The 14,706-nt window shown below is 41.2% G+C and overlaps 1 protein-coding gene across 4 annotated transcripts in view; it reads left to right on the top strand.

Annotated features, from left to right (window-relative positions):
* Positions 1 to 14,706, top strand: part of TTC39B (tetratricopeptide repeat domain 39B) — a 98,261-nt gene that overhangs the window by 49,119 nt on the left and 34,436 nt on the right. For all 4 annotated transcript variants that reach the window (XM_017885948.1, XM_017885949.1, XM_017885950.1 and 1 more), the window contains exons 3-5: positions 4,928 to 5,038; positions 8,119 to 8,250; positions 9,328 to 9,404. In XM_017885948.1, coding sequence (XP_017741437.1) covers positions 4,928 to 5,038; positions 8,119 to 8,250; positions 9,328 to 9,404 — 320 coding nt within the window. The remainder of the gene's footprint in view (positions 1 to 4,927; positions 5,039 to 8,118; positions 8,251 to 9,327; positions 9,405 to 14,706) is intronic.

The raw sequence follows: 14,706 nt of genomic DNA, 5'->3' as shown, positions 1-14,706 counted from the left end.
TATAAGTTATGTATTCATTTTATATATATATATATATGTATATATATATATTAAAATAGACTAAAAAACTCATCCTGCCTTAAATTAACATATCTTTTAAGTTAGAAACATGAGGAGTCGTCACCTCACTGAAGATGTATATTATGAAAGGCACTCGGGCGTGTCTCCAGCAGGGCAGGAATATGAATATGTGGACTGAGCACCATAGATTTTGGAGAATTAGACATGGTTATTAACTTGCACAGGGCTTGAAAGTTCACAAAACACACTCGTAATAACCATTGCCTTTGCTTCTCCTGCAGATGTTGTGAAATGAGAGCACTTCAAAAATAAGACTAGGGACTCAGGGAAGTTAAGGGACACTGTGAGGGTCACAAGGCTGGAGAATGGCTTGGCTGACTTCTACTTTCCAGTCCAGGAATCTTTTCATTAATTACATCGTGCTATACTTGAGGGGTTGCTATGCTGATGAGCCTCTTGCAGAATACCGGAGTGCTTTTTTTTTTTTGAGACAGAGTCTCACTCTGTGACCAGACTGGAGTGCAGTGGCACGATCTCAGCTCACTGCAGCCTCTGCAGTGGTTGGGAATACAGGTGTGGGCCACCATGCCCAGCTAATTTTTGTATTTTGAGTAGAGTCAGGGTTTCACCATGTTGGCCAGGCTAGTCTGGAGCTCCTGACCTCATGATCCACCCACCTTAGCCTCCCAAAGTGCTGGGATTACAGGCGTGAGCTGGACTGTTTTTAAATAGCCTTGCTCATCATTCCAGTCTGGTTGGACAGATATGGTGAACCGATTTCTAGTGCATGTGGTAGGTGTGGGTAGCTACTTTAGGTTCTTAATCTAAGGAGGCAGAATGATGAGTATCTGTTTTGGGAAGGGGAGAGTAGCTTGAGAGTGGTATCCCAATGTGTCTGATGTGTGCTGGAGTTTGAGAACCATGGAGTCAAAGCAGTCATAGGAAGGCATTCTTGGAGAGTATTTCAGAATTCACATCTGAAGTGATAAGAGTCTCAGTTAATGTGATGGCAGTGGAAATGAAGAGGAACATGTGTGTCCGAGAGATACTTGACAGAAGTCTTGACCATGGTGAAAGTTGCTGTCCTGGTCATTCCTTACAGAACACATGGTAGCCCTAGTGTTCTGCAGAGGAGTGTTAATTCCAGGTGAGCATCATCGTAAACCACTCGGAAGAGCTGAGCATACTGTGTTCAGAGGTGCTGAGCTCCCACTTTGTGTATCTAAGTGGGGGTGTGTATAGTGTATCCTCCCAGGTGACAGTGTGGCCAGCTGAGATGCAGAGGTGGATATTTGGCAAGAGGACTAGTATCTGTTCACAGTCTGTTTCCTGGTGATGAAGGATGAGCTGTAACCTTAGAGAGAATTGGTGGGAGGTAAAATGGGAACAGCTAATATTTGAAGGGAGGGGATGCTGAGAAAAGAGTGAGGATTTCTGAGCCGATGTATTTCCTTTTGTTCAAAGAATAAAATTCATCCTCTCCGCCACTATGGTTTCTGGCTTTTGCCTGTTTTCTGTCCTCATTTTCTCTCCTTCTCTGCCTTGCTCATCACTTTCCCAGTTTAGAATGCCCCCTCTGCCCTCAACCTAGATATTCCCATGGCTGGCTCCATTATACAGCGATTGGATGTCACCTTTTTGGAGAGCTTTTCCTGACCATCCTCGTTAATGGTGGGCCTTCTCCCCACCCCTGCCTCCCCCAACACCTAGGTTATGTTCCAGACCACTTATCCCAATCAAGGATGACCCTGATCAGTTCTTGGTCTGCTTGTGCAAATCTGCCCTCCCTTCTCCAGTAGAATGAAAGCTCTTCAAGAGCCTGGGATCCTGTGTGTCTTGTTCATTGCTGTATTGCCAGCACCTAGAAGAGTACCTGGTACATATTTAGCATAAATATTAGTTCAAAGGACTCTAGGTAAAGATTTGATGGGGGGGGGAGCAGAGGTAAGCAATGGGGAAAGAAATGGGTCTATAGACCCCAGGCAACACATGATGACTAACCTGTGCTGGACGGTAGAGATGAGACAGGATAAATTCAAGAGACGTTCAGGAGGTAACACTGACAAAATTTGGTTATGGACTGGTATAGGAGGTATCAGGCAACTTTCTTGTGAAAAATCTTGCTGTGAGAGGTTTGTGAACTCCTAGCATTCTTATTTGATCTCTTCGTTCACTGGAAACTTAAGGGCAAAGCACTTCTTAGCCCTCCGTTAAGAGCTTGCCTTGGTTCTACTCCATCCTAGAGGAGGTGTCTCAAACGCTAGGCATGAAGAAGTCTCTGTTTCTACTCAGAACAGTTGTATCCACCCATTCACCACTCAGCAATATTTTTTGAGCATGTAATGTGTTCTAGGTATTGTCGAAGGCACTGGTGCACAGGAATGACTAAAACAACCTCCTTGCATTTATGTTCTAGAGAGGGAAGACAGACAAGCATGTCTACAAATGCTACATGCACAAAATACTTCTGGATGGTAATAATGGTGGAAGGAAAAACTGTGAGACAGGATGGGATGGGGTCAGCCAGGCTGCTCTGCATTAGCTGAGATCTGAATAACAAGAAGGAGCCATGAGAAGACCTGCGAGGGGAAGGTGTTCTGGCATTGCCCTCAGAACCTACTCCTGTTAGAGAATACACTGAAGGGGCACTTTGCTTTCATGTCTTAAAGAATGAAGTTCAAGAGGTTGGTGGGATGGAAACTCAACTTCAAATACTTATCAAGTTTATTTATTTATTTTTTTTATTTCATTTATTTAGTTAGTTAGTTTTTGAGACAGCATCTTGCTCTGTTGCCCAGCTGGAGTGCAGTGGCATGGTCTTGGCTCACTGCAACCTCTACCTTCCAGGTTCAAGCAGTTCTCCTGCCTCAGCCTCCTGAGTAGCTGGGATTATAGGAGTGCAACACCACACCCAGCCCAGCTAATTTTTGTATTTTTAGTTGAGATGGGGTTTCACCATGTTGGCCAGGCTGGTCTCAAACTCCTGACCTCAAATGATCCGCCTGCATTGGCCTCCCAAAGGAGGAATTCCAGAATTCTGGGAATTCCAGAATCCCAAAGTGCTGGGATTAGAGGTGTGAGCCACCGCACCTGGCCCATTTTATTTATTTATTTTTTTGAGATGGAGTTTTGCTCCCGTTGCCCAGGCTGGAGTGCAATGGTGCAATCTCGGCTCACTGCTCCTCTGACTCCTGGGTTCACGTGATTCTCCTGCCTCAGCCTCCTGAGTAGCTGGGATTACAGGCACCCGCCACCACACCTGGCTAATTTTTGTGTTTTTAGTAGAGATGGGGTTTCACCATGCTGGTCAGGCTGGTCTCAAACTCCTGACCTCAAGTGATTCACCTGCCTCGGCCCCCCAAAGTGCTGTAATCAGTCACCATGCCCGGCCCCATTTTATTTTCTTGAGACAAGGTCTCTATCGCTCAGACTAAAGTACAGTGGCATGATCATGGCTCACTACACCACAAACTCCTGAGCTCAAGCGACCCTCCCACCACAATACCTGTAGCTGGGGTTACAGGCACACACCACAAGCCTGGCTTTTGCAAAAACTTTTTTATAGAGACGAGTGCTCACTCTGTGGCCCAGGCTGGTCTTGAACTCCAGGCCTCAAGTATTCCTCCTGCCTCCCTCTCCTAAAGTGCTGGGCATGAGGCAAACATGCCTGCTGGTTTATTTCTTATCAGCATTTTTGTTTACCAGATCATCCTACTACTCATTTACTTACTGAAATATTGCCCTTTTACAAGTCGTTACACAAAACATTTTAGAGATGGCTTTAAAGAACAAAATTTCTGTCAATCATAAGTGATTAATATAATTTTGAAAAAAGGATAAAATCATGACTCATATAGATACAAAAATGAACATGTTAAGGATTTTATTTAATCACTGATTAATTATTAATTATAGATGAGGACATTTGGCAGATGTTATAACAGATTCAAAGGAGAAATCAAAACAGAACAAATTTCTGTGACATGAAGTATTGTTAAATTAATGTAGGCCGGGCGCGGTGGCTCAAGCCTGTAATCCCAGCACTTTGGGAGGCTGAGACGGGCGGATCACGAGGTCAGGAGATCGAGACCATCCTGGCTAACACGGTGAAACCCCGTCTCTACTAAAAAAGACAAAACCTAGCCGGGCGAGGTGGCGGGCGCCTGTAGTCCCAGCTACTCGGGAGGCTGAGGCAGGAGAATGGCGTGAACCCGGGAGGCGGAGCTTGCAGTGAGCTGAGATCCGGCCACTGTACTCCAGCCTGGGCGACAGAGCGAGACTCCGTCTCAAAAAAAAAACAACAACAAAAAAGAAATTAATGTGCAAATCCAGGAAAACTAACTTATTCCACAGCTGGGGAGGGAAGTTAGTTGAACCTCTACTGGCCAGGCAAAATTAACATGCCTATAGACAACAGTTATTTTGCACTGCTATTAGTTATCTACAATTTACAGAGTTGTAAGCTCCCTGGGAATCAGAATCTAATTACCTGTAGAGATCTCCTCTAGAGTCTCGGCAGTGCGTGGTTTTCCAGTGAAGCACGTTTTTTTCCCCATGTATAACCAGACTAAAATAAAATAGTCTCCCCCTCCTCCATGTACAAAAGTGTGGAATTCCTACACTTACGGTCTTTGAAGCAGTGGGGAAGGGAACTATCATCTATTTAGCGCCTGCTATGAGCAGCATTTGTCAGTTTACCTCATCTTCACAGCAGCCCCTCAAGGTAGGTGTTGGTCTTCCCGTTTTACAGATAAGAAAATTGAGACTCGGATCCTATAGACAGTAAGCAGCAAAGTTAGAATTCCAGCCTGTCCCGTCTCCAGAATCCACATACACACACTCCCTGGGGACAACTTGTTGATGGTAAAACTACAGAAATTCTCTGTGTTTTTTTCTTGATCTTTAGTTCATCATCAACCAAGGTGGATCTCAAGAGTGGCCTCGAAGAATGTGCTGTGGCATTGAACTTATTTCTAAGCAATAAATTTACAGACGCCTTAGAATTGCTTCGCCCCTGGTAATTTACTTTGTGTCTTTTAGATAAAATATCTTTCAGATGTTTCTGATGATTCTTTGATGTCATGCTTGTAAATTATCTGTTCCCATCTGAATATTGATAAGCTAATTTAGTTCAGACCTCCTTACTTTGGTCACTTTTAAAATTCAGTTTAGAAATCTGAGTTTTCAAATATAATTAGTAGAAAATTTCTGATTGTTTTGCATATTTTAATCTCTCTTGTTCAGATATTGTCATCTTTTAAGTAGTTTTATAAGCCTTCAATTTTGCTTTCTTCAGTGAAATATTTTTATGTTTGTTCCTTTTAAATATTGAAAAAAATTTCCTTTGAAATGGGGAGGGGAAGAACCAGAATATGCTGATCTCAATGCTAAAAAGAAATTTAAGAAAATAAGAATGTTAGGCCGGGCACGGTGGCTCAAGCCTGTAATCCCAGCACTTTGGGAGGCCGAGACGGGCGGATCACAAGGTCAGGAGATCAAGACCATCCTGACTAACACGGTGAAACCCCGTCTCTACTAAAGAATACAAAAAACTAGCCGGGCGAGGTGGCAGGCGCCTGTAGTCCCAGCTACAGGCGTAAACCCAGGAGGCGGAGCTTGCAGTGAGCTGAGATCCGGCCATTGCACTCCAGCCTGGGCGACAGAGCGAGACTCCGTCTCAAAAAATAAAAAAAAAAAAGAATGTTACTGGGGTTCTCTATTTGTTCGACAAACAAGTTAAGCAATTTAATTTCAATTAATAGTACCTGTTAAGTTTTCAGATGCGGCAATAAAACCTGTGCTTGCCTGTTTACTCGGTCTTTATCTTGACAAGAATAGTCTTACATTGTGCCCTCAAACACTTGCTTAGATGATGCTTAGACTCGTATAATAATTTCCTAGAAGTTTACTTGGACACAAAAGTGGGCAATCTCATTCCTTACTTTGAGTGGTTACTAGGGCGACTGGATTCTGGTCATCTGAATGTTAGAGATTAATTGACCTGCTGAGGAGCTGCTATGGTAATTCTGTAAAGATTTAGAATAGCTGTAGTCAAGGTGGGTCAGCTGTCGTTCCACAGGTTAAGAACAAATGATGAAATCGATGGTGAAGCCCTGTGAAGAATAGTCTTAAGGAAATCTTCCAGTGTTGTCTTCAGTATTTGCCTCACAATCTCCACCTTGCCTGTCCCCTGCTTTTTCCCTCTGTCCTTCTCAGTCCCTCAGACTTCTCTGTCTTCTGTCTCTACCTCCTTTTGTTTGCTTGTCTTTCCCTCTCTCTTGGTCTCTCCTTCTGTCTCTTTTCTCAGCCTGCTTGCCTGTCTTCTTTGGGTTTTTAAATGTTTTTATTGATGAGCCGTAGTTGTACCTATTTTTGGAGTACATGTGATAATTCCTTACCTATATACAATGTTCAGTGATCAATCAGGGTAATTGGGTTATCCATCATTTCAAACATTTATCTTTTCTTAGTGTCAGGAACATTTATAATTATTCTCTTATAGCTATTTTGAAATAACAATACATTATTGTTAATTATAATTTATTATTAAATATTAGAAGTTATTTCTTCCATTTAACTGTATTTTTGTACCCATTATCTCCTTTGATTTTTATTCAGACAAGTCTTTCTCTGACACTGACACACAGCTGATCATAACATGGAATGAAAATAAACGATTTAGTGTTGTATTCAGTCAGGTTCGTCTCCGAGTTTTGTACGTTTCACTGTTTAAATGGCTCACGCCTGTAATCCCAGCACTTTGGGAGGCCGAGGCAGGCGGATCACCTGAGGTCGGGAGTTTGAGACCAGCCTGACCAACAGGGAGAAACCCTGGCTCTACTAAAAATACAAAAAATTAGCCGGGCATGGTGGCACATGCCTGTAATCCCAGCTACTCGAGAGGCTGAGGCAGGAGAATCACTTGAACCTGGGAGGCAGAGGTTGTGGTGAGCTGAGATCGTGCCATTGCACTCCAGCCCGGGCAACAAGAACAAAACTCTGTCTTAAAAATAAATAAATAAATAAATAAAAATACTTTTCCCTTACTTGAAATAATTTTTTTTTTCTTCTTGAAAGGGCTTTCAGTTAAAAATGTGAGGTTTGAAACCACAATTAATGATTAACTTTGGGCTGCTCTGATTCCTTGTGGTTCTTTTGAACAGATAGTGAGTGCCCTCAATGTTCAGGACAAGCTGCAAATTACCTAAGGATGTTTAGACCATTTCCGTGGGGGCAAAAGATAATGTGGTTTGCATTTGTTTTGCATGGTAGCAGGCTGTTATGCATTAATATTTAAATTAAAAACAAAACCATGCATTAGCGTTTTAAACCTTATAAATAATTAATACAGCTTAAGAAGTTTTGAGAAAATAAATGATGTTCTCACAGCCCAAGAATCTGGATGTCTGCCATCCGTTAGGACTCATTAACATCTTTAAGAATCCTGAAGCAGTTCTCACTGTAACTTGATTTGAAATATCAAGAACTTTAATCAGGAATTTCAGATAATGGGAACTTGATGATTTGAAATATCAAGAACTTTAATCAGGAATTTCAGATAATGGGATTAGAACCAGATACAAGGTCTGACATCTACTTTGGTCATGGCTCTTGTGACCAGCCTAACTTATTCCAAAATCTTGTTTGCTCTTGGCCTTTGGCTGGAGAGGAGAGGAATTACTTTAAATGAGCCTTTATTTTTGAAAAAACATATCAGAATCTCTCTGTCAAAAAATACATTTTCAGCGGCCTTTATTTAGCACTTATTTCAGAGCCAAAGGTATGCTGCCCCTTTTTCAACTGAAAACAGTTGGTTTGCTTGGAATCTGCCCACAGGCTGCCCTCTTGTGTTGAAATAGGGAAATGCATATTGTCCCCTTCAACCTGGAACATTTTGTTCTGCCTGTGTAGGTTTACATTGGAAAGTCCTTGGTACTTGAGTTCTTAAGAGGTTACTTTTCACCACCCATATAATTTTGGTGATTATGATGAAGGAATAAAGGTTACTGTTCAAGTCAGGACATGCATTTACTAGGATTTCTTATGATCAGTATTTCCATTGAATTAAAATGTCTGAATTCCCTGTTTTCTCCCCAGGGCTAAGGAGAGTATGTACCATGCTCTGGGCTACAGTACCATTGTGGTGTTGCAGGCTGTCCTGACCTTCGAGCAACAGGACATCCAAAATGGCATTTCTGCCATGAAGGACGCTTTACAAACCTGCCAAAAGTATGATGAGTCATTCAATACTTGAGATGTGACTGCAAACTTTCATGCCTGTGTAATGTCATTTGCCTGACCAAGAGCTCTGTGTTTGAAATTGGCCACAGTTACAGAAAAGAAATTCAGCCTCGAAGCTGAAGGATTCCCATTTGGCATCTATATATTCCACTTTTCTTTTTGATAACCTGAGGTCTGAGATACAGAGATATGGGGGGGATTTCTGTGGGATTAGCAGCAAGCATCTCTCAAGGTAGATGACATTAGGTACTGCACACCAAACCAAGCCACGCAAGGAACATTTTTGTTTTAAGTGGGAGATGCAAATTCATGAGGGAATGTTTTATTTGTTTAAGAAGGACCTCTTTTTGAACACTTTCGTTTGGTGAAAATGAGATAGAGTTTTAGTTTTATTTTAAGCTTTACCCTGTGTGTGTAGGAAGACCCTATCAAAATGTTTTTTCAAGGCAAAAGTAATTTTGACATCTTTTAAAAAATGATAAATGTTTCACAGTATGGAAGATGCTTGGTTTGTGGACATTTAGGAATATTCAAGAATCCAGGAATGGCTGGCTGCGGCACCCTGATCAGATGAATGGGAGGAAATGACCGCTGTTGCTGTCAATTGCTTGATGTGCCGCTGGGACTAGGGCAGAAGGTTCATGATCAGAAGGTTAACATGGGTGAAATTGCATCCTGATATAATGGTGTTGTAAGCTCCTCAAATGAAGAGAGCTTCCAAATATTGCACTTTAACTTCATTTTTCACCTGTGGAGAATTTTACACAAATCCTAATTTTAATTATCAGGATAAGGGAAGGTACTTTGGAGGTTAGTTTTCAGTGGCGTGTGTGGGTTTCCCCACGTGGTGTTCAGTAACACAGACTGAGTTCCCGCAAGTGGCTAGCCAGTGCTGAGTGTAGAGTGTTGGAAAAGGATGATCTGTGTCCTGCAGACTTCAGGGTTTAGAGTTTCAGCTTTTTGACTCTTTGGTGTGATAGTGACTGAAATGAATGTCAAATGAAAATGAGCTTAGCCTGATTTTTTTTTCTGTTTTCTATCTCCCTTTTTATTTACTCGATGTAGATACAGGAAAAAATACACAGTTGTAGAATCTTTCTCAAGTCTTCTTTCTAGAGGATCCCTGGAGCAACTGAGTGAAGGTAAAAGTCATTTAAAAGATCACTTTTTTCCTTGATTTTACAAGTTAAAAAATGATCATCTCATAAAATTCCATACTGAAGTGTATAAAGTCAATGGAATGTCTTTTTCTCTTCCCTATCATACTGACCTTCCAAAAGTAACCACTGTTAATGGTTCATTGTAAAGCCTTTTCTGCGTACATACTCAAATACATAAATAAGGTACACATAGGGTTTTTGTTGTCACTCATGGATTGTTCATTTTTTTTTTTTTTTTGCAAGCATAGAATCCCGTAATAGGTGTAAATTTGACATTGACACTTTCCCAGGTCATTACATGTGAGTGTTTAACAGCTGTGTGATATTCCACAGGATTGGTGTACTGTACACCAAAATTGGATTTTCTCTGTTGTTTTTATTTTTTCACCGTTACAAATAATGGTGTCCTAGAATCCTTATACATATGGATTAATGCATCTTGAAAAGTTATTTCATAAGATAGATTTCTAAAAGTGGAATAACCAAGACTGGCAGTTTGAAAAGTTACAATATTTATAGGTATTCCCAGTTTTTTTCTCCAAAGGTATAGGTCAGTTTATATTCTTACCATTCATCTATGAGAATTTCAGTTTTCCACAGGCTATTAAAAATTTTTTTCAAGGTAGAAGTAATTTTGGTATCTTTTAAAAAATGATGTTTCACAGTATGGAAGATGCGTGGTTTGTGGACATTTAGGAATATTCAAGAATCCAGGAATGGCTGGCTGCGGCACCCTGATCAGATGGGTGGGAGGAAATGACCGCTGTTGCTGTCAATTGCTTGATGTGCCGCTGGGACTAGGGCAGAAGGTTCATGATCAGTTCTGTCTTTACAGTGTTACACTCTAGTCCAGAATAGTTTACAAGAAAGGAGCATCTAGATATTCCTGTAGAAGGAAAAAAAAAATGTCCTTCAAATGTGATCATTGTAGAATAAAGCTTTTGCCATCCCAGGAGAATCTGTGCCTGTATTGTCATTGTCAAATGTGTTCTCTGAAGAGGTGACACAAAATACTAGAATATACCATACTAGCAAACACAAAATACAAAGCTACTAGAAGTAGCTTTGGTTGATTAGAGCAAGAGCAGTTCTGGATACTGCTATCAGAGTAGTTTCTAATGGTCAAGTATATGTCAGACATATTTTTGAGGGTGTTTTATTAGGAAGTTTTGTTTATTTTGTTAGATGAGTATTATCAACTTGTTTTGGACTTCGGAGAACTTGGGAACATTTGCACGATGTGAAGCTAGAGTATTGATTATAGGAGAGGAGTTGAGACATTTCACATCTTTGGGACTTATTTCAAAGGGGCATGATGTTGACCCCAGAACCATGGTCAAACAGAATGGCATTTCATTGGTCACACTAGGCAGCTGAAACCTACATCTTTTTCTCCAGAAACTGACCTCCAACTATTTATAAGAATTTATTTATCCCCTTGACTTCGGATAGAATGTGTCTACATATCTTCCATCTTTGGGCTACTTATGTAAATTAGTTCCATTAGATCTAAAGTTCACTAAAGTGGGTTAATAAGAAATCAAATAGGCCCAAAAGAAATTGAACTCTTTTGTTGTATTCTCCTTTCTGTTACCCTCTCTATGGCTTCCCTCTAGTGGCCAGCTACTCAGGAGGCTGAGTGAGGCAGGAGAGTTGCTTGAACCCAGGAGGCGGAGGTTGCAGTGAGCTGAGATTGCGCCACTGTACTCCAGCCTGAACGACAGAGTGATAATCTGTCTCAAAAAATAAAAAAAATAATTTGAAAAATAAGATGCTCCTTTTTTTTTTTTTTTTTTTTTGAGACAGAATCTTGCTCTGTCGCCCAGGCTGGAGTGCAGTGGCACAATCTCAGCTCACTGCAAGCAAGCTCAGCCTCCCGGGTTCACGCCATTCTCCTGCCTCAGCCTCCCGAGTAGCTGGGATTACAGGTGCCTGGCCCCACGCCCGGCTAATTTTTCGTATTTTTAGTAGAGACAGGGTTTCACCATGTTAGCCAGGATGGTCTCAATCTCCTGACCTCGTGATCCGCCTGCCTCGGGCCTCCCAAAGTCCTGGGATTACAGGCATGAGCCACCGCACCCAGCCGATGATCCTCTATTTTTAAAAAGCATTCTGTATGTGCTATATACTGTCCTTGTTGCTTTTCTTAACATTAACCTATCTAACCTCCTCGTTATAGACTTGGAACTGATCAGAGTTATAAACAAATGGCCAGGATTCCTTACCTAGCAGAGTAGGGTTAACTGATCATTTGCCTTTCCCTAAGCCACAACTCTTTCCACCATAACCCACACTTTTTCCTTTAGGCAAGTAGAGAAGGGCACGAAATGTGTCATATATGGATAAAGGAAATATTGAATTATTTCTGTGTTAGTTATCTTGAAAATAGATGATATTGTGTTGTTATGTTTTTATAATGTCTTTGAACAATGGCACTTTAGGAAATCTGCAATAAAGTAGAAAATTACTTTTTACTAATTATAAAAAATAGTCTGGGCATGGTGGCTTGTGCCTGTAATCTCAGCTACTCAGGAGGCTAAGGTGGGAGGATCCTTTGAGCCCAGGAGGTGGAGTGTATTAGTCCATTTTCATAATATTATAAAGAACTGCCCAGGACCGGGTAATTTATAAAGGAAAGAGGTTTAATTGACTCATAGTTCTGCATGGCTGGGGAGACCTCAGGAAATTTAAAATCATGGCAGAAGGTGAAGAGGAAGCAAGGCACCTTCTTCACAAGGCAGCAGGAAGGAGAAGGGCATGTAGGAGGAACTCCAGTCAAACACTTACAAAACCACCTGATCTTGTGAGAACTCACTCACTGTCATGAGAACAGCATGGAAGAAACCAGCCCATGATCCAGACATCTCCCACCAGGTCCCACCCTTGATACGTAGGGATTATGGGGATTACAATTCAAGATGAGATTTGGGTGAGGACGCAAAGCCTAACCACATCACAGAGGTTGCAGTAAGCGCATATCATGCCACTGTACTCTCCTCTGGGTGACAGAGCAAGTCCCTGTTTCTACATAAATAAAAATAAAGTAAAGTAATATAAACTAAAATAAAATAAACTAATACACTTGTGAGTACAGCCTATTATGAAATACGAGTTTATTTAGACTTTCATATCTAAAGGCAATGCTTAGCTAACATTATTTCAGTGCATCATGAAGATATTTACTCCTGTGGACTAAGGAATTTACAATTAAGAGATATTCTGGTAGTTACCCACTCATAAGTACCTAATGGCTAATTTTGAGAACTAAAGAACTATGCAGTGTAAGTCAAACACAGTGAAAGAGTAAAACTTTTATAAATTAAGCTGTATTTTATTCTTAGTGAGTTTGGCTGTCAACTGCAACCCAAACAGACTTTGTGTTCAAGGGAGCATGTCAAAACATTGTAGCTTTAGTGTGTGATTTGTTTTTCCTCTTGGTAATTTTCATTTACATCCTTGAGTGTCTGGTTGTCTACAGGAGTGAGTATATTTCATTAAACTTTTCATGGGTTTAACGTGGAACATACTAGTTTTTTTCTCTTGTGGCTGGCGGATTGCCCCAAATGGGTTTCAAATGGCCTTTACAGATATTTATATGCAGTGAGTGCCTAGGATGTGAAAGGGATTTAATATGACAGATACTTACTTGCGGAATGCAAAGTTCAAGCTCTTCTTGCTTTTTCTGTTTGCCTTGTCACATCCCTGTGCTGCTCTTAAATTTGTTCATCTTTCACTTAACCCTGATCTGCCCACCTGTCTGCCCAGATCTCTGAAAGGACTGTCTCACTGTTGCCTCCTCAATCAACTGTAGACTCTAACATTCAAGACCATTTATAATTGAGCCTTGACTTAACCCTTCCAGCCTCATTGCTGTCTCCTCCCTTGACTGGCTTTTCCTGAAGGTGCTCTGGGCTTTCCTTGCTCCTGTTACCGGCCCACTCCCCTCTGCCCCCCACCCACCGCCACCATCACCACCACAGACTTCATCCCCTCTGCATGTACCCCAAGCCAGCAATCTGTATTCCTGAGCAGACTTTCATAGCTAATAATTCCTGATTCTCACTCTGTCACAGAATTACGTAGGAAGAGGATATTCAGGTGAGTGTGTCAAAACAAGTTACCAGTTGGTATCCCACTGAACACAGCTAGAAAATCACCAGGCACATTTTGAGGAGAGGTGTTCTGAAGGACTGAGACCCTGGCTGTGGATATGCAGGCTATAGCTCCTCAAGTTTGGTCTGTCGTGACTTTGGCCCCATCTCTCTGTATGCTGTTGCAGACCTTAGCTGCAGCAGGGCTTCTTTGTAAATTAAACATTTAGAATATGAGCATGGCAGGAACTTGAACCAATTTGTGAGAACCAGTGGGTTGTATGTGTGTATAGGGTGGGGGTAGGGTCTATAAGTGCAAGAAAGTACTTGTTGTCATCTAAGTCTATTAGCAGTAATCCCAATAATACAGAAATACTCTATTTTCAGTCACATTCCACATAAAAATGCTTTCTGCTTTCTAAGTTTTATCAAAAAGCAGTGACATGGATCAAGGGCGGTAATCTCAGTGCACGTAGCTAGCATTGATCCAGTGCTAACTCTATCATGAGCTCTGTGTGCAGTACCTCATTTGATCCTTCAGCTGTGAACCAGAGGTGGTATTAGTGGCCTTTATAAATGAGGAAACCAGTAGAGAGGGGACGAGGTCCTATAACCAGTACATGGCAGAGCGTTTTTAGCAGCCCAGGCTGTTAAATACCCCAGGCTCATTTACTTAAATATCATGCCAATTTGCATCCCATGGATAGAGCAAGAATCTGCTGACTTGTATATGGAAAAAAGTAAAGATTTGTCTCTCTATTCTCTGCAAGTATAATGGGTTGTTGGGAAGCTAGGATATGTGTTTTGGGGTACTCCACAGGCCCCTGGGATGCACAGAGCCCCACCTAACCCCTTTTTGAGAGTACCTTATTCTTGTGCTAGACATCTACATGATCAAATTAGCCTAAAACTGGGATAGTGCTGTCTCTTTTTATATCAGATCTTCACATATGAGGAGTCTTAACATGGCCATGCAGGACGTTTCTTTTTCACTGAGCTCTAGAGAATTGCTGCTTTCTTTTCAGGTAGTTAATGTGTCTGGTTAGTGTCATGGTTACCATACCTTTATATTTTAGAAGCGATCATTCATACATTTAATTTAGTTTTTTTCAACTTTTAAAACTATGTTAAAGTTGTTTTTTTTTTTTTTTTTTTTTTTTTGAGACGGAATTTTGCTCTTGTTGCCCAGGCTG

Source organism: Rhinopithecus bieti, unplaced genomic scaffold, assembly GCF_001698545.2.
Source record: "Rhinopithecus bieti isolate Rb0 unplaced genomic scaffold, ASM169854v2 scaffold_15737, whole genome shotgun sequence".
NCBI lineage: Eukaryota > Metazoa > Chordata > Mammalia > Primates > Cercopithecidae > Rhinopithecus > Rhinopithecus bieti.
The sequence above is the reverse complement of the archived record's forward strand: the minus strand, read 5'-3'. Positions and strand labels throughout refer to the sequence as shown.